Genomic DNA, 25,573 nt, shown 5'->3' on the forward strand with positions numbered 1-25,573 from the left:
ATGGGCTCCCAAGTGGATTCTTCCCCAGCTGCGTCTCCAGGTAAGAATGCAGCCTTCTGAGACACCAAGCAAACGACTCGGCTGAGCTATACTAGGGCTCCTGACCTGGAACCTGTGAGATAATAATGTGTGTTGTTTTAAGCTGCTAAATTTGTGGTAATTTGCTACATAGCAATAGAAAACAAATACACTCAGAATTCCTGAAAAACACTGGGGTCCTGTAGCATCAACCCTACATTAGGTGACATCTAGGAAACCCTGGGTCTGGGTCCAAATCACAGAGCTGGGTCAGGGAGGCCAGAGGAGGTGCCACACACACCCCCTGGGCACTTGGAACTTCAAGTGAGTAGTTAACAGGCCCCTGGCTTTCAAAGCCGATTGTGTCCCAACCCCCACCCCTGCCTGTCTCCCCAAATGCCTGTCCAGTCAGTCCTCAGAGACGGGTGAAGCGGGGCCCTGGAATTACAGACGGCCAGACGCAGATCACGAAGTCCGCTGCTCGAATCTCGGCGCCTGGCACAGTGCCCGGCGCACAGGGGCCGCCCAACAAATGGTCTGATTGCCAAAGAACAGAAAGAGCGCATCTACCGCCCCGTCATCGTGCAGAAGGGACCAGGCGGCTCAGGGAGCGGCACGGACTGCCAGGGCCCTGCCGCGGGTCGGACTGGGCCGCGGCGCCCGAGCGCCATCCCGGGCCCAGGCGGAGGGGGCGCTGCGGCGGGAGGCCGCGCCGGGCGGGGGCGGGGCGGGGCGGGGCGGCGGCGGGGCCGCCCCCAGCGAACGAGCGAGCGAGCGCCGCGCACCGCCGCCGCCGCCACCTCCGCCGCTCGGCCGGGTCCCGGTGCTGCGCGGCCGGCCCGCGGGGCGCGGAGCTGAGGCCGCGGCCGGCCGCATGAAGGACTGCGAGTACCAGCAGATCAGCCCCGGGGCCGCCCCGCCGCCCGCCGCGCCCCCCGGCCCGGGCCCCGGGCCCCCGCCGCCCGCCGCCGCGCCGCGCTGGAGCAGCAGCGGCAGCGGGAGCATCGGCCGCCGCCCACGGCGCAAGTGGGAGGTGTTCCCGGGCCGCAACCGCTTCTACTGCGGCGGCCGCCTCATGCTGGCCGGCCACGGCGGCGTCTTCGCGCTCACGCTGCTGCTCATCCTCACCACCACCGTCCTCTTCTTCGTCTTCGAGTGAGTTCGCCGGCGCCCCCCGCCCCGCCCCCTCAGGGGCCCCATCCCCTCCGCCCTCTGCCGCGCACCCCACCTTCCCCGCCCTTGACGGGCACTCCAGCGCCTCTGGTCCCCTGCTGGGCACCCCATCCTCTCCTACCTCCCGGGCACTCCATCCTTCCCAGCACCTGCCAGGCACCCTCTCCTCCTTGCTTCTCCCGGGCCTGCATCCTCCCTGCCTCTCAGAATCTGCCCTCAGGCCTCTCCAGTCTCCTTGCACATCTCTTATCCGTCCTCCCTGGTCCCCTCCCCCTGGTCCCTTCCGCCTGTCCTCCCTTGCCCATTTGGATACCCCATCTACGCTGGTCACCTCCTCCCCTCCCAGCCACCCCATCCTCTCTGGCCCCACCCTGGCACCCCCATCCTTCCCTGGCACCCAGCCTTTGCCAGCCTCTGCCAGGAACACCGCCCTCCCATGCCCCTCCATGACCCCTGTCGGCTCAGAATCTGCTCCCCAGGCCTCCCCAGCTCCTTGGATCGATCCCCTCGCCCTTACCTATCCCCTGGACCACCTCTTGCTCATCTTCCAGGTTCTTTCTGGCCCCTTGAGGCATCTTTTCTTTATAGCCCTTCCAGACAACCTCTGAATTTCTTCCGTGTCCTTTTTTTTTTTAACTTTTTTAATTTATTTATTTTTCCCCCAAAGCCCCAGTAGATAGTTGTATGTCATAGCTGCACATCCTTCTAGTTGCTGTATGTGGGACGGGCTTCAGCATGGCCGGAGAAGCGGTGCGTCGGTGCGCGCCAGGGATCTGAACCCGGGCCACCAGTAGCGGAGCGCGTGCACTTAACCACTAAGCCACGGGGCCAGCCCTCTTCCGTGTCCTTTGACTATGTACTCCCACCACAAATTTCCAAACCATCTTCTCCCTTCCCTCCAGGGTCCCTCTAGGGTCAGCTCCATCACCTCTCTAACTCTCGGACCCTCTGTCGTTCTCACCGTAGGCCCTCAAACAGTCTTCCCTCAAACATCTTTGGGTCTCTCAGGCCACCCCTTCCCTCTCTAGCACTTTCCTCAGTTGCTCCAGAGCTTCCTGTCCACCCATCAGCCTCCTCCTGTCCCCTCAGCCATTTCCCAAGGCCCTGCCCCCCAGCTCCTGACCTCCTGGCTTTCCTTCCCTTCTCAGCATTCTGGAGCATCCCTCTGGCCTGTGCCGCGGCAGGAACAGCTGCAGTAATGCCTTGTTATTTTTCAAGAACATCCGGGGTACTTGCGTGTGACAGGTCGCATTTGCCCCCATGGGTTTTTGACCTCTTCATGTCCCTGGTGACCCAGGATTGGCCCACACTCTATCACCATTTTATGGATGGAGGGAGAGATGCCTGTCACTGTAGCAGGTCACATATTCGTATCAGAAGTTTTCCACTCTACTCTTGGTCTCTAGCTTGATCCACTTGCTGTATGATTCCTCGCACACACACCCGCGTGTACACACACGCAAACCCACCCCGTGCTGCGTGAGCCCCACCTTCCCCTCCTAGTTCTCTCCATCCTCTGTGGTCTTAGTTAATTATACAGTGTGGGTAAGAACTCCATCTCTGCAGCCAACAGACCTGGTTCAAATCCTAGCTCCAGCACCCACTAACTGCGTGACTTCGGGGCAGCCGCTTCACCTCTCAGAGCCCCAGTTTCCTCATCTATAAAACAGGTTTATAATAGTACCCACCCTCTAAGGTTGTCATCAGGGTGGCATGAAGTCACACATAAGCTTTTAGCGGTAACAAGCATTTAATGCTGTCTGCTGCTATTACTTGTCTTCACCAAAAACCCTTCCCAAGGCCCTGTGGCCATGATAAGGCTGCCACAAAGACGCAGCCCCTAGGTGCCCTTTCCAGCTGCCAGATCACGTATCTGCAGTTTTGGGTTTCCCCTTGAAGCAAGATGAGGACTTCCTACAAATTAGCTTCTCCCTTTTGCCCTTCCTTTCTGAGTTAGGGTGGATAAAAAGTTCCAGGATAATTTCACAAGCAGAGGCTCTGGAGAGCCCCCAGCCCCCAGCACGGCCCCTGGGCTGAGTTTCAGATCCACCTCGTTGGGCCGGCCCACGTGGGTGTTTTGAAAGTGCCTTTTCCAGTATCCCCCGGGCTCGCTCATGTCTGCCCAGGCAGGCTGCAGCCGAGGTGGGAGGAAGTGGTGCTTGCCGTGGTTGGCCCCTGTGACCCTGCGCTGTGGGATTTGGTCAGTTCAGAGGCAGGACCTTCTCTAGGCTGAGTGACTATCTTTGCTGGTGACAGGTTTGCCCCCAGAGAGGGAGGAAGTGAGGACTTCTCGGTTTGGGGAGAGCTTGTGGATCATCTGGCCTTTGTCTCTCTCCTCCTCACTTGAGGTGATGGAGTAGGCAGGAGAGTTTGGGTTCGGGCCAAGAGCTCCCGTGGGTCTGGACTGGGGTGAAAGGTCAGCAGGGACCTGGTGCATGAGAACCCTGTTGGTGAGGGCATGGAGGATGAGAGGTGCTGACACTCTCCCATTGCTCTGGGGAAAGGTAAAGGTGGCTCTCTAGGGCCTTTCCTGCTGAGAATGGTGTGCCCCATTCTGTGGTTTGTGGATTATTGCACAGGCCGCCCTGCTTCTGCCCTACTTCCCACCCCCAGACAGCAGCCAGAGTGCCCCTTTAATTCTAAGTCAGATCTGAGTCCTCCCTGGCTCTCAGGATAAGAGCCTGATAATGGGCTTCCTCTCTGTCCCCATCTCCTCCTACTATCTCCCTGTGCATTCCCCTCCAGGTACATTGTCCTCCTCGCACAAACCTACCCCAGGGCCTTTGCACAGTTTGGAACACCCTTCCTTTAGATAGCCTCATCGCTCACTCCTTCACTTTGTTCCATCCTTCCCTGACCATCCCTATAACATAGCAAACCACCCCCTCCCTCCTATCTCCTCTGCACTGACTTACTGTTCTCTAAAGCACTTGCCACCTTCTGACATCCTGTCTGTATACTTTCTTGCCTGTCTTCTCCATGAGAGCAGAACTTTATTCTCCTCCCTGTGGTATTCTCAGTGCCTAGAACAGGGCCGGGTATGTAGTAGGTGCTCAATACAGTAACTATTTGTTGGATGAATGGACAGAGCATTTGCTGGGAGTCCGAAGACCCCAGCCCTGTCACTGGCTGGCTGGGTGACCTTGGATCTGGCTGTGGGCCTCAGAGGCCCCCTCTGTAAAATCCGGGGGCTAGTACTTGGTATTTCTGAGAGCTCTATGAGTCTCAGACTTCAAGTCTTCTCATCCCCCAAGAAGTCTGGTTGTACGTGAACTGGTTGGGTTGTCATGTGGGTGACATGGAGGGCCTGGCTCTGTTTGAGGTTCGAACCTGAAGAGCACAGAGGTGTTTGGAGGGAAACATGGCCCACTTGGAGCCATTGGCCTTGGCAGACTCTGCTCCTCAAGGGCCTCTCTGAAGGCCAGAGCCTCTGACGATGGTGGCTCCAGAAGCAGTGTGTAGATGCCCACAGGTGTGCTCCCTGCTACTGTGCCAGCTCCTGGAACTTTGGCTGATTTGTGCCTCCCAGCAGCTGGTCATCTCCCAAATACCAGTCCGTCACCCCATCAGGTACCACTCTGGCTCTGGGAGGCTGGGCAGCGGAGGATGGTGGTTAATAGTATGGGCAGGCCTCAGAGTCAGACCTGCGCACAGGATATTCTCCCAGCCCTAAGGTCAGGGGGCCTGATGGAACTGACTTGGAATGCCACCCTTCGGGTGACAATGGCAGTGGCTGGACCATGCTCTTTCCCCCAGCCCCTTCACCTGGCTGACCCTACTCATTCTTCAGGTTTTAGCTTAGGCGTCATCTCCTTCAGCAAGCCTGTCCTGACTGTTTTGCTGCTTTCCCTTTCCACATTAGAGCACGCAAAGCCCTGTGTGGCAATTCTCTGTTTACATGTCTGTTCTCCCCACTAGACCATAAGCCTCACTGAGGGAGCGGGAGACTCTTGTCTTATTCACTGCCATTCTTCCTTTTGCTTGTTGAAGGTATTGTCTGGCATGGAGAAGACCTCAGTAAATATTTGTGGAGTGAGTGACTGGCTGAATGAATGAGTGAACGTTGTCATGGATGGTTCATGTAAAGTGACAATCTAATTCATTGGTAGTGGCTGCCTGAAGCTCTGTGCTAAGAAAGATTCTGAGGCTGCAGCGATGCACGGGTTAAGAGAGCTGGGATCTGTTGATCACATCTGCCATGGGCTCAGGGGTGGAAAGTACAAGGATCAGTTAGTGATGTCTGCTCTAGGCACTGATGGGGAAATGGCTGCACTTACCTAGGGGCTGTACCTCTGCCTCAGGGGGAGGCCCTATTCAAGCTTGTGGTGTTTGCTGGGGTGACAACACCTGCCTAATGCTGTGGCTCTGTGTCCCAGGGAGCCCTTGGGCTATCTGCTCATCTCTCTCCCTCTCTCTCTCCCTCTAGCTGTCCCTTCCTGGCCCGCCAACTGACCCTCGCCATCCCCATCATCGCTGCCATCCTCTTCTTCTTCGTCATGAGCTGCCTGCTGCAGACAAGTTTCACCGACCCTGGGATCCTGCCCCGGGCCACCGTCTGTGAGGCAGCCGCCCTGGAGAAACAGATTGGTGAGGCTCCTCCTCCAGCTGAAGCTCTGTCTCCCAGCTCCTTGATTGGAGAGGAGGCCTGACTTCCCGTTCCCACACTATGCTAGGAACTGGGGGTACGATAGTGAGTAGGGCAGGCCGGAGCTGACACTAGAGTGGGGGAGACAGATGATAAACAAGTGAGCAAATCAACAAGCAAGAAATGAAGGCCAGCACGGTGCTGAGGCTTACTGGGGTCCAGGCACTGTTTTCACCTCTCTATATGCATGATCTTATTTACTCCCCAATAATCCTATGATGTAGGTACTGTTGTTATTCTCTTTTACTGATGGATTAAACTGCGTCTCAGAGAGTTAAGTAATGGGTCCAAGATCACGCAGTAAGTGGAACAGCTGGGATGAGGCCCCAGGCAGTCTGACCAGAGCTCTTGCTTTTAAACATTCATATACACTTATTCATTCACTCATCAGACGTTTATTGAGCCCCTTCTGTATGCCAGGCACTTTTCTAGATGCTGACGATACAGAGTGAACAATCTGACAATAGTGCCTGCCTTCTCGGAGCTGACATTCCAGCGGGAGGAGAAAGACAGTAAACAATGAAATATCTAGGGTGTCAGACAGAGAAGAGGAAAGCAGGGAGGGAGGATGAGAGCTGGGGGAGGGCGTATGATTTTAAACAGGGTGGTCAGGGAAGGCCTCATGAGGGAGGTGACATCTGAGCAAAGACACAAAGACCTGCAGAGATGAGAGGTTGAGCGTGTGGGTATCTGGGGCAAGAGTGTAGTAAGTGGGGGGAGTGGGCTGGTTTAGATTAGGTGGTCAGGGGAGGCCTGTTGGAGGAGGTGGCGCTTGGGATGAGCCCTGAATGGTGCGATGGAGCTAGTAATAAGTGGTCTGGAAACAGTGAAGGCAAAAGCTCAGAGTGGCGGTGTGTTTGAGGAACGGCAGGAAGGCCAGTGTGGCCAGAAAGAACCTGTGCCGGCAGGCACCCCCAGTGGCCCGTGATTCCTCCCAGACTGCTGTGTGGGTTCCCCTGGGTGGCTGGGCACCGGCGCCAGGGCCTTAATCTCAGCTTGCTCCACCCTAGCTCCTTCCTGCTGAGAAGTGATGTGGGTATTTGCACACATCAGGGGTTTCCGGTCCGTGGTTGGCTCCTTCCCCTAACATGGTGACTGTCAGACAGGCTTTTAAATACCCACCTGGCCCTGAAGAGACCTAGTGGCCTGTAAATGTCAGAGCTCTGCTGTGTCCATCACTGGAAGTCATTCCACTAGTTCTCGGGAGCAGCTCAGCAGGGCAGGCAGGAGGAGAGAGGATGTTCTCTCGCTCTCTATCTGATCTTTGCCTCATTCCTTTGCCCAGGCCCATCCTCAGCCACGCCCTCATTGCTGTCTTCCTCTGCCTGCATCCAGCTTCCTTCCCCCTTGCACCCCTGGGCCACTCGCCACTCGGCTCTCAGCTTCTGCTCCTTCAGGATCCCACAGTCTGGGGCTGGCCGGTGGAGTAGCGATTGGGTTCGCCTATTCAGATCCTGGGCGCGGACCTATACACCGCTCATAAAAGCCATGCTTTGGTGGCGTCCCATGTACAGAATAGAGGAAGATTGGCACAGATGTTAGCTCAGGGCTAATCTTCCTCAAGCAAAAAGAGGAAGATTGGCAACAGATGTTAGCTCATGGCCAATCTTCCTCACCAAAAAAAACAAAAAAGTATCTTGTGTATCTTCCACAGCCTGGGTCCTGTGCATAAACAGATACTTGATAAATATTTAATTCACAAATAAATGTATAAGCAATATTAAAAAACAAAGAATCCCACAGTCTGACCTGGGCCTGTCTACCTGGCAGCAGGAATCTCAGCAGCAGCTCCGTTTCTCCTCCCTCCATGTCGGGGGAGGGAGGCAGGATTATTGTCCAGCTCAGCCTGGCCTCAGTGGTCCGGCCGCCTGGAATCCTCTGGCCTCTGTGAGCTGTGTGGGTAGTACTGACAATAATCCCCCGTGTTTGGGGAGAGCTTGACCATGTGCTGAGTGCTTCCCATCCGTTATCCCCACAAATCCTCACAGCAGCCTGGCTGGACTGATGCAGAAACTGAGGCAGGTGGTCACCCGGCTGGCGAGTGGAGGTGCGGAGACGGAGTGTGTGCCTGACTCCCAAACCTCTTGCTTTCTCTTCTGAGATGGCCGCGGGGACACAGCCCCAGTCTTACGTGGCCACACCCCCTTCATCCTTATGTCTCGACTCAAGTGTCCCGGGCTCTGGGAAGCCTTCATGAGCCCAGTTGGGCTAGACCTTCCATGGCATTGCTTGTCCTTCCCTCTTGGTACGGAATTGTTAAGCAGGCCTAGCAGCCTTTTCCTGGACTGTGAGTTTCTTGTTCACCTGGTCTGCCACGTGGAAGGCTCAGTGATGAGTGGACGAGCCTCTGCGGAGGCCCTCCTTGCTGTGCCCAGGTGACTGGTTGAGAGGCAGTTGGAACGTCTCCCAATTAGGCATTACGGGTTTGACCATTTATGTGTTAATTCTATATGCTGACTCCTGACTGCAGGGGGCCAAAAACGAAATCTGATGTGAACCCTGCTTTCTAGTGTTTTCCAAGCTAGTTCAGGCCAAGGAGGAAGGCCTGACTGGCCAGAGGTCAGGCTTTGGAAGAGGACCATAGAAACCAGGAGCATCTTCTGCCTGGAGGATACAGAGAGGCTTCATGGAGAGGTGCCTTGAGCTGAACCTTGAAGTTGGGGTGGAGTTCAAGCACAGGAAGATGTATGAAGGGAGCCCTCCCGCAGATGGAACAGAAGGAGGGGAGGACAGAGTGGGAAGGAGGAGGGACAGGTATGGGACCTTGAGCAGGCCATGTTGGCTGGAACACGGGGAGTACTTCAGAGAATTCAGGAAATTCCTGTTGGAGGATGGGGTGGAGTTAGTTTTGTGGGGCCTGAGGGTCAAGGTCAGAGACTTTCCTTTGAGAGCAGTTGCCAAGCCTGGAAAGTGGCATCTTTGGGGCCTTTGAGTTCTCAAACTTGAACAGCAGCCAAATTTGGGGGTGTAGCCAGGAGGCTTCTAATCAAGGTGAAGTAGATTTTCTTGAAAAGGACTAAGGTCACAGAGCCTTTTCGAGAAGGTTGGGGGCCGGCTCTGAGGTGGGTGGTGCTGTTCATATAAATGTGAACTGATTACCTGGGCCTGGGCCCATGCAGTTGGTGTGAGCTTCTCAACGTGGCCCCATCGGCCAGCAACTCGAACCCAACAGCGTCTGGCCCAGGGCTCCAACTGTGCAAGGACCGTCTGGGGGGGGTGACCAGCTCCTCCCAGTTTTCCCTGTTGTTTTAGCACTGAAAGTCTCATGTCTTGGGAAACCCCTCAGTCGCAGGCAAACCAGGGCTGTTGGTTACCCTGGTCCGAGATCCTGACTTCTCATCGGGGAGCTGTGCAGCTGGATCGCCCTGCAGGGCCACATGGAGTCCAGGCGCTCTGGGCAGTTGGAAAAGAGGTGGGAACATTGCCCCCAGGAGGCTCCTGGTCTTATGGGAGACGATAGAAACATCCAAATCCTAGTGACAGACACTTGCCTAGATAGGTTACAGCTCACAGGACACACAAAGGCTGCCTCTCTCTTCGCCACCACACAGCAGGTCACCATCCGCATCCTGTCTGTCTCCAGGATGTCTCCCCTCAGGTCCTTCTGAAGCCCATGCCCCAGGGCAGACCTGCCTGATTTTTTTTTTAATATGTATATTTTTGCCCACCCCAGAGCCTCGGTGCATGGTTGTATATCCACATTGTAAGTCCTTCTAGTTCTATGTGAGCCGCCACCACAGCATGGCAACTGACAGACAGGTGGTGTGGTTCCGCAACCAGGAAGCGAACCCCGGCCACCCAAGCAGAGCACACTGAACTTTAACCACTAGGCCATCAGGGCTGGCTCCTGACCTGCCTCATTTTCCACCTGGATTGGCTCAGGACTCTGCTGATCAGGCCCCGACATCTGGCCTCTCCCTTCAATCAGAGTTGTCTCTCCCTTTAATCAGAGTTGTCTCTCCAAGGCCTAGATTTGGCCCCAGCCCTCCCTGGCTCAGAATTTGGGTGACTCCCTAGTGCCCTCAGCAGCATTTCCTGAAACTTGGCCATTGGAGTACAGCCGTCATGATTTTTGCCCTTTCTGCGTCTCTCCTTGTACCTTCATTTGTCTAGTATTGTCCTTTATTATTATTATTTTTTAATAATTTTATTTATTTTTTGTTTCCCCCAAAGCCCCAGTAGATAGTTGTATGTCATAGCTGCACATCTTTCTAGTTGCTATATGTGGGACGTGGCCTCAGTATGACTGGAGAAGCGGTATGTCGGTGCGCGCCCGGGATCCGAACCCGGGTCACCAGCAGCGGAGCGCGCGCACTTAACCGCTAAGCCATGGGGCTGGCCCTAGTATTGTCCTTTAAATGGCTTGCTTTTAAATGCATTTTGCAAGGAAAATTCATATCACCCCTGTAAGCAGAAAGCCACTTGCTCTAAGTAGAAGATAATGGTAAAAACAGAACGTAACAATGTTACGGAATTCTTGATAGTTACAGTTGCATGTGGAAAGCAGTCTCTTTGAGGCCTGTGAAGATCACGGGTATTATTAGGTATTAAAAGTCGAGACTTTTCCCCTTGATGGAGTCAAAGACTTGAAAGAGAGTAGAAATGGGAATAACTTTTTCATCATGTGATTCAGTGTTACTTAGTGTCACAGCCAGGAAACAGATCATCTCTTCCTAAAAACAACAAATCATCTCCTACCTTCCTGAAAACTTGCCCACTAAGGCGCACCTGCCTGCAGGAGCAAGGCAAGCTCCAGCCCACCCTTCCCTCCCGCCACTCCGGGCGCCCCTAGCCCCTCTGTGCAGGTTAATGCCTCTAGTGCCTTTGCTCACTCAGTCATCTCTACTGCCATGCCCTCCTCCCCAGAGAGCCCACGATCTCATTCTTTCTTATCCAGCTTAATTGCCACGTCATCTTTTGTTGCTCCCTTGAATGCTGCCTCCCGCCCCAGCCCCACATATTCCCTGTGTTCTGTGGTGATGGGTAGAGACACCAGGAATACCATTAACTGACTAGCTATGGGTTAGACCTTTACATCTCTAATTCGCACCATCATCCTACAAGGTTGATAATATTATGACCCATTGAGGAAACTGAGGCTCAGAGAAGTTGAGCAGCTTCTTCAAAGCACAAGCTAACAAGTGGCCAGGCCAGGTTTCAAAATGAGAGCAGACTGTCCCCAGAGTCCCCACACTTGACTCACGGTGCCTCTTACACTGACTCTGTAATTATCCACTTCTCTGTGCTCCCTATGCTCTCAAGCTGAGCTCTTCCTGTATCCCCAGGCCTACCACGAAGCCTGGATGTGGTAGAGGCTCCATAAACCTCTGGAATGAACAGAAGTGGTCAGGTGGGGATTACAGTGACCCAGCACTCACAGCCTGGGCACTGTGGCTGACCTTGAGCTGGCTGGAAGCGGGGGAGACCACGGCCCCGCAGCTGTTTCCTCCACAGGTGGGGACAAGGGAAGGGCAACAGTCAGAAGGGCAACAGTCTGGGGATGGCCTGGTGGTGTACTGGTTAAGTCCGTGCGCTCCACTGCGGTGGCCCGGGGTTCAGATCCCGGGTGCGCACTGACGTACCGCTTGTCAGGCCGTGCTGTGCCAGCGTCCCATATAAAGTAGAGGAAGATGGGCACAGATGTCAGCCCAGGGCCGGTCTTCCTCAGCAAAAAGAGGAGGATTGGACAGATGTTAGCTCAGGGCTGATCTTCCTCACAAAAAAAAAGAAGGGCAACAGTCGGGGCCTAGCAGGGCGGGTAGAGGTGCCCAGCCTTCCCTCGCTAAAGCCTTCTCCGTAGCTCATGGCCCGCCCCAGCCGTCCAGGCTCTGACCGCAGCAAGCCTGCCTGCTCCTTGCAGGCTGTGTTTGGGTGGAGAGACCCGTAGCACGCCCTTGGTCAGGAGGAAGGTGTGAGAGGTTCATTGTCTTCTCTTAGCCGTTCAGTGAGGAGGAGCCTTCCCCTCGTTACCGTGTTCCTGGGGGCTTTAGTTTCCCACCTGGAAGGCAGCAGGAGGGCCTCACTAGGGGAGGGCGCCTTTTTACTTCTTGAGGAAAGTCTGAAGCAGAAAGATCCCGGGAGTAGGTCTTAGATTCCCTTAGGACAGGGGTAACATCTCTTATTATCCCTCTTAATTCCTTCATTTCTTCCACAAGTATATTCTGAACTCGGTGGACAAGCAAGCATATCTGACTCATCTGTCTCTACCTGCCGCTTACTCTCTCCTCACTTGCCACCCCCAGGCCTGGTACAGTATCTTGACCTAGTAGATGCCAGTGTTTGAAAGAATGAACAAATGAATGAATGCCTTGGAAGATGAGAGTTCTAATTTCAGCTGCACCTTATACTCCTGGTGTGAAGTCGGCTTCTCCATCTGTAAAATGAGGGCACATAGCCCCTTGCCAGCCCAGAGCATTTTTTGTGTGTCGAGTGAGACAGGGAATGTCAATACACTTTAAAAATTGTTTTTCTCTATTGAAACCTTTTTTTTTCCTTTGTGAGGAAGATCAGCCCTGAGCTAACGTCCATGCCAATCCTCCTCTTTTTGCTGAGGAAGACTGGCCCTGAGCTAACATCTGTGCCCATCTTCCTCCACTTTATGTGGGACGCCGCCACAGCATGGCCTGACAAGCAGTGCGTTGGTGCGCGCCCGGGATCCGAACCTAGGCCGCCAGCAGTGGCGTGTGCGCACTTAACCGCTATGCCACAGGGCCGGCCCCACCTCTATTGAAACTGAAGAGGCTTGAGCCCTCTGGTCAGGCACGGCAAATGGACTTGCTCCAGGCACTGACAGGCTACCACTGGTAGTGGCTGCTGGGAGGAGTGCGTTGAGGAGGATTCTGAGGCTGAGTCCAGGGCGGTGACTGGTCAGCACTGTCTGATCTGAGAATAAGCAGTGGGACAGCTGCTTGTCTTCCTGCCGGGGGCTTCAGCCTCTGTGGGGCATCCCCAAAAGGCGTCCCTTGACCTAACTCGTTTACGGCCCTGCAGTTGGTGGCTTTCATTCAGCATCTGGGTGGCACCCTCCTCCGGGGCTACACTTTCTCCTCTCTTCCGCTTCTTGGCAGCCTAAGGAAGTTGTGTGTGCAGAGCATCATTTCCTCTTTCTCAGAGTTGTAGAGACGAGGCAGCCTGGCTGCCAGGGCCAGAACGTACTGGTGGGAGTTCCCTCCTTGCCTTGGGGGAGAGGCTTGGGCACCCCTCTGCGTTGGGGAGGGCCTGTGGGAATCCAATAAGGGTTCCAGTAGCTTTCCTCTTAGTCCTGAAGAGGGTCTGTGGTTTTAATTTGCGTTTTCCTGATGACTGATGAGTATGAGCACCTTTTCATGTGTTATTAGCTGTTTGGATAGCTTCTTTTATGAAATGCCTGTTTGAATCTTTTGTGTGTGAGAGGAAGATTGGCCCTGAGCCTAACATCTGTTGCCAATCCTCCTCTTTTTTTGCTGAGGAAGATTGTCCCTGGGCTAACATCCATGCCCATCTTCCTCTACTTTATATGTGGGATGCCTGCCACAGCATGGGTTGATAAGTGGTACATAGCTCTGTGCCCGGGATCCAAACCTGTGAACCCCAGGCTGCCAAAGTGGAGCATGCAAACTTAACTACTCCACCACCAGGCCAGCCCCTGAATCTTTTGTCCACATTTGAATTCAGTTGTCTGACTTTTTCTTCCTGACATATAGGAATTCTTTTTGTTTTTTTTGGTGAGGAAGATTGTCCCTGAGCTAACATCTGTGCCAGTCTTCCTCTATTTTGTATGCGGGACACGGCCACAGCATGGCTTGATGAACGGTGTGTAGGTCCACGCCCAGGATCCAAACCCACGAACGCCGGGCCACCAAAGCCGAGCGTGTAAACTTAACCACTATGCCAACGGGCTGCCCCTAAGAATTCTTTATATATTCTGGATATAAATCCTTTGTCTTTGTCAGATAAACATATTCTAAATGTCTTCTCTTACTCTGAAGGTCACTTTATTTTTTTAATTATTTTATTGAGGTCACATTGGTTTATAACATTGTGTAAATTTCAGGTGTACATTGTTATATTTCAGTTTCTGTATAGACCACATTGTGTTCACCACCAAAAGTCTAGTTTCCATCCGTCACCATTCATATGTGCCCCTTTACCCTTTGCCCTCCCCCCACATCCTCTTCCTCTCTGGTAACCACTAATCTGTTCTCCATATCTGTGTGTGTGTTTGTTTATCTTCCACATGTGAGTGAAATCACATGGTATTTGTCTTTAAGGTCACCTTTTTATTCTTTTATGATATCTTTAGATGAACAGAAGTTCTTAATGCTGATGTAATGCAGTTTATCAAATTGCTCTCTTGTGATCAGCCCCTTTGTGCCTTGTTTAAGAAATCTTTGTCTACTCCGGAGTTGTGAAGTGGTTTTCTGATTATTTTTTTTATGCAAAGCTTTTGCGTTTAGAGCTGCAATCCATCTAGAATTGAATTTGCGTTTGGTGGGAGGCAGGGTGCAGATACATTTGTGCATCCAGTGGACCCAGCACTGTTTATGGAGAGAAGACCCTCTTCCTTCATGGCACCACAGTGTTGCCTCTGCCATAAACCACATGATCACAGACATGTTGGGTCTGTTTCTGGATTCTCTTCGCTGTTACATTGGTCAGCGTTTCTACCCTTGCACCCAAACCAGGCTGTCTTAAGTACTATAGCTTTATCATATGTCTTATATCCAGTCGTATAAATCGTCTAGCTTTGTTCTTCAAGAGTGCCTTGGCTATTCTTGGCCCTTTGCATTTCCACGTGAATTTTAGAATGAGTTTGTCAATTCCACAAAAAAGAAAACCTACAGGGATTTTTGACTGGGATTATGGTGAATCTACGGATTAATTTAGGGGGAATAAATCCTTTTCTAATATTGACTCTTCCAATTCATGAATATGATATATCTCTGCATTTCTTTTTCTCTTAACATTTTTATTATGAAAAATTTCAAACATACAGAAAAGTGGGAAGAATTATTACAACAAATTCCTATATGTTCACAGCCTGGATTTCATAGTTGTTACTCGTGTATTTTATTTGTATCATATATATACGTATACAGTCATGCATTGCTTAACGACGGGGATACATTCTGAGAAATGCGTCTTTAGGTGATTTTATCATTGTGCAAACATCACAGAATGTACTTATACAAACCTAGATGGTACAGCCTACTACACACCTAGGCTGAATGGTACTAATCTTATGGGACCACCATCGTATATGTGGTCCGTCGTTGACTGGAATGTCATGATGCAGCACATGACTATATATATATAATTCTTATTAAACCATTTCATAGTAAATTATAGACATCATAGACACTTTACCCATAAAAACTTCAACATATATCCTCAAAATCCAAGGACAGCCTTGTCCATAAGCACAATTCCATTATCACATCTAGGAAAATTAATAGTTCCCAAATTTTGAATCTATAGTCATTTTTCTCCAGTTGCCCTCCAAATGTCTTTTGTTGCTGTGTTTTTTGTTTTTTGTTTTTTTTTGCTGAGAAAGATTAGCCCTGAGCTAACATCTGTGCCAGTCTTCCTCTATTTTGTACGTGGGACGCCTCCACAGCATGGCTGATGAGTGGAGTAGGTCCATGCCGGGGATCCGAACCCGTGAACCTGGGCCACCGAAGCAGAGCGCACAGCACTTTAACCACTCAGCCACGGGGCCAGCCCAGTTGCTGTGTTTTGTTTTGTTTTTCAAAACAGGATCCAATCTAGGATCATGCATTACATTTGTTTACATCTCCTAAGTCTTTCTTAATTTAGAACCATCTCGGCTCTCTTTTTGCAAGTGACACTGACTTTTCTTAGAGATCAGGCCAGTGGTCTTCTATGTGTCCCCCCTTCTGGATCTGATTGTCTCCTCATAGCGTTGTTTGCTTTGTCCCTCTGTCTCCTGAACCTCCGGGGAACTGGAACTGAGATCAGGGCGTGAGCAGATACAAATAAACCTCACTCGGCCTTCCCGGGGCCTCCTCCTCTGCTAGCCCTCCTCAGAGTGGCGTCAGGCCTGCGGTGTGTGAGCCGGCGTGGAAAGCCTTAGCGCAGTGCTTGGCACACAGCAGGTCTCAGCGTGGGGTAGCTCTTCTTAGTATTTGTCCCCACGTTAGGCCAGCATTTTACCCAATGATTGTTCTCCAGAAACAGCTTCCCTGAGGCGTCTCCTGTCCCAGCCAGGCAGCAGTGGCTTCCCCCTGGCTGGGGCTCCTAGCTCTGGGCTTGGACATCCCCCGTCTTTCTCTCTTCCCACCCTCAGACAACACAGGCAGTTCCACGTACCGGCCACCGCCTCGGACCCGGGAGGTGATGATCAATGGGCAGATGGTGAAGCTGAAGTACTGCTTCACCTGCAAGATGTTTCGGCCGCCCCGGACCTCACACTGCAGCGTCTGCGATAACTGTGTGGGTGAGTGGGAGGCGGCAGGGAGGGATACGGGGAGCCCTGAGAGAGACGGAGCCCTGGAGACAGGGGAGTCACTCGTGGGGGTGGGGGTTGTGTCTGAAATATCCAGGGCCGGTTCACCCAGATTTGCTCTGACTGAGGAGGGACCGGGGAAGAGGCTCTGAGTGAGACCAGTGGTGTCTTGGTTTCAGCCCAGGATTAGTGCATTCTTTCCCCCTAGCTCTGAAGTGTGGGGTAGACACAGAGAGGCCCTGAACTCTTTTCCCAGGCCTCTGAGGTCCAAGTTCCCAGTAACCAGAGACTGGAGCAATAATATTCTAGATACAGTTGGGCTAGCAAGAGACTGATTTACCATCCAGTGGCCCAGGGCCAACTATACTGAAAGACTTTGATCTGATTCCCAAGGTTTGGGAGGGACAAGAATCTGGGAACAGAGGAGTTTAAGCTGGTGAAGTGGAGAGGATATAGCCAGGCTGGGAAGCTAAGCTCCTGACCCACAACTGAAGTGGTCACTGGGGAGTCAGAGGCCGTTTTGTCCCCTCTCTCTGCTCTCCAGAGGCCTGGCAGCTCTGACAGGGACCAAGGGTGTGCCCCTAGGAGGGTGTCATAAGGGAAACGCTATACAAGAGGACCCAGGGGAGCTGAGCCACGGTGACTGTGCAGTCCCCAGGGTAGTGAGCTCATTGCGCTAGCTCAGCGCTCCCTGAGCAAGAGAACCATGGGGAACACCCCGTGACAGCAGGCAGAGAAGTGGGTGATTCAGTGGGCGTCATTCAAGCCTGAGAATCTGCCCCACCCACCCCCTGTGAAGGGCGCTGGTCTTGGCGTGAAGCCTGCAACGGGCTTGTGACCCACATTCCCACAAGGGACTTTCTTCTCCAGTCTGGGTGTGACCCCACACCTGGTGACATAGCGCTGGGGTGAGCTCAGTCTCTGACTGGCCCCTGATGCCCGTTCTCCACGTGTTCTGTATGTAGCAGCCCAGCTGTCCCTGGGCAGCTAGTTTTAGAGCAGGGCACAGGGATCCTTGGTTGTTGACATGTGGCCGGGGTTGGAGGCCAGACGAGAAGTACTTTTTGTGTATCTTCTTTGTACCAGGCACTGCTGGACCCTGGGATTCAGCTCTGTGTGAGGCCAGCACAGGCCCCTCATGGAGCTTACAATCGAGCAGGGCTCATTGGCCAGTCCACTCATTATAAATAGGTGTGTAAACACACGTGGGCAAAGTGCTGCAGAAGATAAGGGCCAGGGCAACAGGCAGGTAGCAGGGGCCCTCCCCTTGTCTGGAGTAGGAGGAGACTTTCTTAAGGAAGTAGCTTTGCAGCCGAGATGTGAAGGAAGAATTACCCTCAACCAGGTAAAGTGACAAAGAGATGGGGACGAATGTGTCAAGCAGTGGGAACCAGTGCGCAGAGGACCAGAAGCAGGAGTGTCCGAGGAACTGAGGGTCGGCTGGTGTGGCGAGAATGAGTGGGTAGGAAGGCCCCAGCTGTGGCGTGAGGCCTCCAAACACCTGTGCTGGCCATAGGCCCAGCCGGCACTAACCCATCTCCTCTGGTCCTTTTCCAGAGCGGTTTGACCATCACTGCCCCTGGGTGGGCAACTGTGTGGGGAGACGGAACTACCGCTTCTTCTATGCGTTTATTCTCTCCCTCTCGTTCCTGACGGCCTTCATCTTTGCCTGCGTGGTCACCCACCTGACACTGCGTGAGTTGGGCTGGGGGCAGGGACGAGCAGGAGGAGCTGGCCAGCAAGCCCAGCCAGGTAGGTTAAGGGGCTGTGGTCACTGTCCCTCTGAGCCGTGCCCTCTCCTGTTTCTTCCCCCCCAGGCTCTCAGGGAAGCAACTTCCTCTCCACTCTGAAGGAGACACCAGCGAGATATCCTTTGTGGGCTAGTGGAAACCCTGGTGGGAACCGAGGCCCCTTCACTGGGGCGGGTGCCCACACCTCATCCTGTAAACAGAGGGGAATGGTGTAGAACCGGTGTTTGTCCTCTAGAATCCCCTATACCAGCTGCTCTCTTCATGCGCAGGTGAGAGCTCATGGGCTGCTGTGGGGCTGGGGTGGCCGAGAACTCTCAGGATCCTCAGTCCCTGTCTTCCCTTAAGACACCAAGCTCCCTTGGCTCCTCGTGTTCTTGAAGTGAGGCTCCTGAACCCGCCTTGGGGTCCAGGAGGTGTTCCTGCTGAGAACTGGTGACTGGGCCACAGGAAGGTTACAAACTTATTTCCTTTCTGGGGAAATAGCTGCATGGAAGGATAGGTGAGAGAGGCTGGGTGTGGCCAACTCCCAGTGCAGGCGAGGCTCCCAGCCCTGATCCCGTGGGGTCCTTGACTGCCCTGTTCACTGTGCTGGAGTTGGTGATCTGCTTCTTCTCCATCTGGTCCATCCTGGGCCTCTCAGGGTTTCACACTTACCTCGTCGCCTCCAACCTGACAACTAATGAAGACGTGAGTAAGGCTGGCGTAACCCCTCATTCCTGGGCAGGATCCTCAGAAGAGGGCAGGGCTAAGGGAGCCTGGAGCAGCCCCAGGGCGGCCCTGACTCTCGGACTGCTGGAGACGTGGGTGGAGACGTCAGGCAGCCAGACATCTTCTTCCAGTGCTCACAGCTCGGCTCTGGGAGACCCCCTGCAGGCTTCTGAGGCCCCCACATGCCTTGGCCCCTCGGTCAGGCTCCTGGGGCCCCCAGGTCACTTTCTTCCTAACCCCACAGGAGCAGCACTCACAGCATGACAGTTGTTACATGTGGCTCGCACATTACCGTTTCCAGAGTTCTTTTAGTTCCCACCATCTCTTGGGGTCCTTTTGCCAACTCTGAGGCACAAGGAACAGGGATGCTTTTTCTCCAATTGATGGCCGAGTGACTTGCTCCAAGGTCATACAGCTGGAAGGGACAGAGCCAGGGTTGCGCCCAGAAGCCATGGCTATACTTGCTGTGCCCCACACACTGCACTTGTGGGCAGCAGAGATGTGACTGTTCTCAGTGTCTCTGGGGCTCCCTGAGGCCTCCTTGTTGAGGAGGGGCAGCCAGGACGGGACCAGGAGTCTCCATCGACCCTCCCTACCTGCTGCCTTGCAGACCTACAGCAGTAAGCATTGTTTGAGCACCCTCTGTGTGCCCCGCCCTGGGCCAGACCCGACCTCCCCTTCCTGTCCTCCCAAACAATAAAAAAGCAAAGGAGAACATCTGGTCCAGGGCCTGCCATCTGATACTGCTCAGAGGCCCATGGACCAACAGAGAATACATTCTTTGACCTCAGCCTGTCATTCAGAGAAACAAAACTTAACACATGATGTGGGATCTTGTGCTAGGTGATTGGTACAGAGTGGAAATGACATCAGCCAGCATCTCCCAAGGTGGTTTCCCGGGTGCTATTCTGCAGGATATTACTAGGGTTTAATAAGCAAAAAGGGGTGTTATGGCCAAATAAGTTTGGAGAACTCTGGGTTAAAGTCATGCAGGTATCCTTTACCACTGAACTCCTCTGTGCCTTCCACAGCTGGCTCTACAGAGCTAGCAATGGGCAGGATTTCATCTAACGCCCCAACAGCACTTTCAGCGAGTTCCCTGTTCTTCAGCTGAGGATCGAGACTTGGAGAAGTGGTGATCTGTCCAGGGTCATGCAGTGAGTCAGTGGCAGGGCCAGGGTTCACAGCCAGGTCAGCCTGAGCCCTGTGCCCTTGTCCTACCCCACCTCTTAGGTGGCTGACCAGAAGAGGGAGGAAGTACCCAAAAAGTTTCCTTTTGAGGCTTCTCTTTGGCTCTTCTCTGTCTGTGCTGGTTGGGGCCTCCTGCTCTCTGCTGGGTGCCCCTCGACATCCAGCAGTCACCCACATTCTCACTGAATGGCCTGGGTTAAAGACGTGTCTGCTCCGTAGTCTAGCCAGAATTGGTTTCAGAATTCACTGGTTTTCCCCAGCCTCTAGACGTCCTAGAAAAGCAAAATGAAGGGAAGTGCCTGACCCAGACCTCCTTCCTGCTTGTAGATCAAAGGGTCATGGTCCAGCAAGAGGGGCGGTGAGGCCTCCGTCAATCCCTACAGCCATAAAAGTATTATCACCAACTGCTGTGCTGTGCTCTGTGGCCCCCTACCTCCCAGGTAAGCCAGAGGGGTGCAGGGGGGAGGTCACAGGGCCTGGCCTGGCCAGTGGGAGTGAGTCCACACCTCTCAAAGAGGTTCTGGAATCAGCAGGCCTCTCCCCACACCACAGATGCCCTCTGTCCACCATCCCCTGCTGAACGCACTAAGGGCATTTGTCATGTAAAGGAATTATGTGGAGAGTTGTAATTTTTTTTTTTTTTTTTTGTGAGGCGATCAGCCCTGTGCTGACATCTGCAAATCCTCCCCCCCCCTTTTTTTTTTTGCTGAGGAAGACTGGCCCTGGGCTAACATCCATGCCCATCTTCCTCCTCTTTATATGGGACGCCGCCACAGGATGGCTTGCCAAGCAGTGCGTCGGTGCGCGCCCGGGATCCGAACCGGTGAACCCCAGGCCACCGCAGTGGAGCGCGCGCACTTAACCGCTTGTGCCACCAGACCGGCCCCGAGTTGTAAATTTTAATTACGTGAATCGCACGTGCTCATTGTAGAAAAAATTAAGTATAAAATATAAAAAAGAAGACTATTAGATATCACATGTAATGTTACTCCCAGGGATAACCACAATTAATGTTTTGGCCATGCTTGTACAACGCTGCCCTTCTGGTGCTGATGGTGGGGCTGGATGGGGCCTCCCTCCTCCCTCCTGGCTGAAGAGAACCCTGGTGGCTCAGCCCTGCTGGGGAGCGCTCCATCCATCCCGACACCAGGGGGCGCCAGAGCGCAAGAACAGGAGTTAAATTGCGGTGGACACTGCGGGCGAACTAGACTTCCCCACACTGTCCTCCGCTCCTTCCGCCCAATATGCCTGTCACAGGTGGGATGGGGGGACTGACAGTTGGGACAATAGGAATCGCACTATCTCCAAATGCCCTTTCATGCTTGCTTTCCCCCTTACCCACAGCCTGGCTTCTTGGCAGCCAGACAGAAAGGTGGCCCAGTTTGAATTAACAGTGAATAAATTCTGTGACCAAAAGCCAGGTGTCCAGGGTGCAGAGTGGGCCTTTCCGGAAGAGAGGGGTCTTGAGTCCCCAACTGGAGAGCAACTCCCCTTTCCTCAGCCTTTCTAGGGCTGGGTCTTTCCTTGGCTGGGAGGTGGACTGTGCCATCCAGCCCCTGGCCTGGAGCTCTGGAGTCGGGCAGGGCCCTCATGTGTCCCCTTATGTTTTGGAAGCCTGATTGACCGGAGGGGGTTTGTGCAGTCCGACACCGTGTTGCCCTCGCCCATCAGAAGTGACGAGCCAGCCTGCGGAGCCAAGCCTGATGCCAGCATGGTAGGAGGCCACCCCTGAAAGGGCTCAGTACTTGCCACCTGCTGGCCTGTCAGCCCCTCCGCACTCACCTGCCACCCTCCACACGTGCTGGGACCCTCCCCATTCCACCCGAGGAAAGCAGAGCTGCCAAAGACTCAAGTCTTTTCGTATTTATTTCCCACCCTGCGTGGCTTTCCCCACACTGTTCCATGGCTGTACCCTCTGCTCCCCAAACCTTGGGCCCTACATACCCCCAGCTGATCAGTGGCAGGAGTGACAGAATAGAGAGGCCAGGGCCCCTGAGGCCACCAAGGGGACCATGCCAAGCCTCTGCCTGTGCCAGGGCAAGCCCCGTGTGAGTGAGGGTGCGGACTGAGTGCAACGCCTCCCGGTTGGGGGAGCCGCTGGGCCTTGCTGAGCCAGGGGCCTGGGTGAAGCAGCACCAGTGAGCAGTCTGCTCAGACAGCGGGCTGTAGGAGAGGACGCCTCTGTGGGCTGCTGTGATTTGTGGACTCCATTCTTTTTGTAATGATCATTGATCTTCTGTTTTTGTTTTTCTTTTTTTTTTTGTACGGAGTTGGCCAATAGGATAGAGCTGGGATTCCAGGTAGAGGGCAGAGTTGGGAGTGCATGGGGAGCAGCCTGTGTCAGAGGAAGCCAAACCAGCCAGCCAGGCACCCAAGACCTCACTCCTGCATGATTCCTGGGCAGCACACTGGGAAGTGGGGGCCTTGCCCTCTCTCTGCCCATGGAGGGTTTTCTAAGGGACCCCAGCCTAGCCCCCCCACCTCTCAAGTCAGGTCTGGGGATGGGCGGGTTATACTCATGCTGGCAATACTTGAAACGGGTTTATTAATGCTGGGTATTTTGCACAATTTTATAGACCTCTTTTCTACATAGCATTTTTAAAATGGAAGAAGAAGGAAAAAAAAAAAGTCAGCCACATTGCTGTCCGTGTAGTGCCAGGTTAAGGGTTATCAGGAGGCAAGTTGGTTTTCAGAAGTTTATTACGAGAGACCTTCTGGCTGTGAGTGAGTGTGTGTGTGTGTGTCATGTGTGCCCCTGTATGAATGTGGCTGGCTCCCACTTCCCCACATCTCCCTCGGGTGTCAGCCGGCAGCAGCAGGAACAGCCTGAGCCATGGGGACAAGGAGTGTGTGGATTGGTCACAAGAGACCCCTGGGCTCCCGCTGCGGCTCAGCCCCCATCCTCCTATCTTTTCCTCCTCCCCGGAATTCAGACAACCAGTGGCTGGGGACTCAGCCACACCCCGCCCCACCCCCTGCCACCTAGCCCCCAGGTCAGGCTTCCAGCTGGGACCTGCCCAGGCAGGCTGAGACCAGGTGTGGTGGATAGGGTAATGGCTTTGGGGAGCTGCTACCATCCTACAAGCCACACCCCCTCCTCCAAGCTCTGAGCATGGGACCCAGTGATGGGGGCTAGAGGACAAGGAGTCTCTGCCAACTGGGGGCCTCCATCCAGAGACAAGGAAGGAAGGAAGGAGCAGGGTGGGCCAAGCAGCGAGTGAAGGTTGGCCTAAATCTGGGCCAGAAGCTCAGAGGATGTCCCTCCTCTGCTGGGAGCTATAGTTTCTTACGCAAATAGATAGGAAATTGTCCCTCTCTCCTCCTTCTTTGACCCTCCAAGTGGGCTGAATCAGCCCTTGGAAAGTGACATAGGAAGTCCCCACATCTTGCCCTTCCTTGCTCCCGAGGTTAGTGGGTCACAGGCAGCTGAGAAGTGGCAGCCACAGAGGATTCCCTCTGGGAGAAACGGCTTCGGCCCAGCCTCAGGGCATGGGCCATACTGCAGGGGCCCTGGGAGGTGGGGAGGAAGCTGGCTAGAGGAGGGGACTCCCACCTGCCTTTTATTTAAGCCAGTATTCTTTGTTCCTGCTTGTAATAAAACTTTTGTTTTTAAGAGTTGATTTGCTTTGGTTTGGCTTTTGTTTGCTCTTCCTTTGCTGAGGCCCCAGCCAGCAGCCCTCTCTTCGTTCAGCAAAACATGGGCTTTCCGGGGAGACAGAGAGAAGGCAGGCAGCCCATGGATCTGGCCGAAGGTCTCCTCTCCTGGCTGGAGTCTGTCTGCTAGAGGCAGAGCAGAGGGGGCTGTGGCTAGGTCCCCATAGGCATATAAGAAGGCCATCCTGTCCCCTCTTTGTCCCCTCTACTTCCCCCTGCCTCGCGGGCTTGGAGACCCCCAAGCTCTCCTTCCTTGCTGTCTTTCCTGTCTGACCCCCAGTGACTGCTCAGCTAGGAAAATGTTTATGAAACACTAGATTCCGGTTTGAGAGCCAGAGCCTCCCTGGCCCCCACCCCCGCCTGGACAGCAGGGCCCAGCCAGACAACGCATAACACTGGCCCACCTCTCTGGTATCTCCCCCAGGAGGACACCTGTCAGGATTTTGCCATCTCCTGCACAGCCTGAGGGGAGCTAACAGGCCTCTTTGCAGAGGGTTAGCTGGTAAGACCGTATCTCCCCTGTCGGCCAGCACTGCCCCCTCCCCTCACACACCATCTCATCCTCATCGCATGCCTCGCCCACCCCGTGGAGCCCATTCATCTGTCTGGTGCGTGGTGCGGTGTGTGTGCTGGCGGTGGTAGGCCCCCAGGGCTCCCCCGTAAGCAGAAGGATGGGGTGTGGGGGCAGGGCTAAGAGCCCAGCCTTGCTCTGGACTGAGGAAGTAGCTTCTCGCAGAGCAGCTCTCCAGCTGGAGCAGGAGGTGAAGGGTGAGGTTGGGGAGAGGATGGCGTCCCTGCTCCGAGGTGCGTGGGCCTGTTCTGGTGGTGTCCTGTGTGCAGGGGCCCTCGATGACTAACGCTTATGTCCCGGCTCTCTGTCCCTGCTGAGCTTCCTCTCACCTGCCCGTTTTCTCTTTTGCTGCGTTGCCTGCTGCCTGAGCCTTGGCCCTGCTGTGGGGAAGAAGCAGATCTGTGGCAGCACCTGTCCCAGGCAGCACCCCTGCAGGCCTGCTGTCTCCTCCCACTCCCGCTAACCCTCTCTCTTCTCCTTCTTTGCTGTCCTGCCCGGGATCTCCAGTGTGTGCGGGGGCTTAAGGACCTCCTGAGGACCGCTGTTCTCTGCCTCTCCAGGAGTGGCCTGGGGGGAGCCAGGCACCCGGCACCTCCACCTGCCTAACCTGTGGCCCATCTGCCACCGTCTGTGCCTCCAGGGTCTGCCCCCAAACCTGCCCCATACGTGTGCTCTCTAGGGCACCCCCACAGGGGGCAAGGGCTGGCCTCTCTGCCCCACCCCTCCACGCTGGCCAGAGTGTAGAAAGCCATAACGCAGCTGTCAGCACAATGATGTAATACCATGCTGAAATCCGCCCTCCCCTCCTCCACTTTATTTCCCCTTCCCCAGATTTGTAAGGTGTCAAGAGTCTTTAGGAATCTTGCCTTACAGCCTGCCCCCCCAGAATCAGGCATAGCCACAGTCGAGCTGAGCAGGTTTCTTCAGGAGCCGTCTGGGGTGTTGATGGTTGTTGACGCTGCTGAACAAGTTTGGTGACTGTTCTAAGCACAACTGGTTTGACGCTGTTCCCACGGTCCCTTCCCCCCTCACCCGGAGTAGGTAGGACGCGAGGAGGATGCTTGTACTCTGTGCTCCGAGCACTGAGGGAGCTCTGACAGCCCTGTGTTCTTCAGAGGAACTAAAGGAAACCGGGTCGGGCCTAGGAACCTCCACTGAGCCCACGACTGGGGGTGCTTGTCTGCTGTCCTGTACCTTTTTTAACCAAAATAAAGATTTCCCTCTTCTTGCCATACCCTTGGCTGTCTGGTGCCACCTTTACTTTGGGCCCAGGGGTGGGGCCTGTGATGAGGGTGCAGAAGAACATCTGGCTCACCCTCACTGCCAGCTTTGTTCCAGCTGGTCAGTGCTGTTCTGAAGATTTAAAAAAAAGATGCATGACAAAGCCAGAGGTGACACAGGAGGAGTGGCCAGCGTCC

At 54.2% G+C, this 25,573-nt stretch overlaps 1 protein-coding gene across 3 annotated transcripts; it reads left to right on the top strand.

Moving 5' to 3' along the window:
* Positions 1–840: 840 nt before the first annotated feature.
* Positions 841–25,407, top strand: ZDHHC18 (zinc finger DHHC-type palmitoyltransferase 18). Of its 3 annotated transcripts, XM_058553344.1 has the most exons (10): positions 841–1,173; positions 5,618–5,778; positions 16,122–16,271; positions 17,838–17,975; positions 18,098–18,146; positions 18,616–18,718; positions 20,258–20,370; positions 21,545–21,644; positions 24,009–24,086; positions 24,663–25,403. In XM_058553344.1, the coding sequence occupies exons 1-9, from the start codon at positions 893–895 to the stop codon at positions 24,048–24,050; spliced, it is 1,137 nt and encodes a 378-aa protein (XP_058409327.1). In that variant the 5' UTR covers positions 841–892; the 3' UTR covers positions 24,051–24,086; positions 24,663–25,403. The 3 variants fall into 3 exon arrangements, with proteins under 3 accessions (XP_058409327.1, XP_058409326.1, XP_058409328.1); XM_058553343.1 differs by having other exon boundaries at positions 24,009–25,407; XM_058553345.1 differs by lacking the exons at positions 24,009–24,086; positions 24,663–25,403 and having other exon boundaries at positions 843–1,173; positions 21,545–23,548.
* The last annotated feature ends 166 nt before the right edge of the window (positions 25,408–25,573 follow it).

Source organism: Diceros bicornis, chromosome 13 (genome assembly GCF_020826845.1).
Source record: "Diceros bicornis minor isolate mBicDic1 chromosome 13, mDicBic1.mat.cur, whole genome shotgun sequence".
In the NCBI taxonomy this organism is placed as follows: domain Eukaryota; kingdom Metazoa; phylum Chordata; class Mammalia; order Perissodactyla; family Rhinocerotidae; genus Diceros; species Diceros bicornis.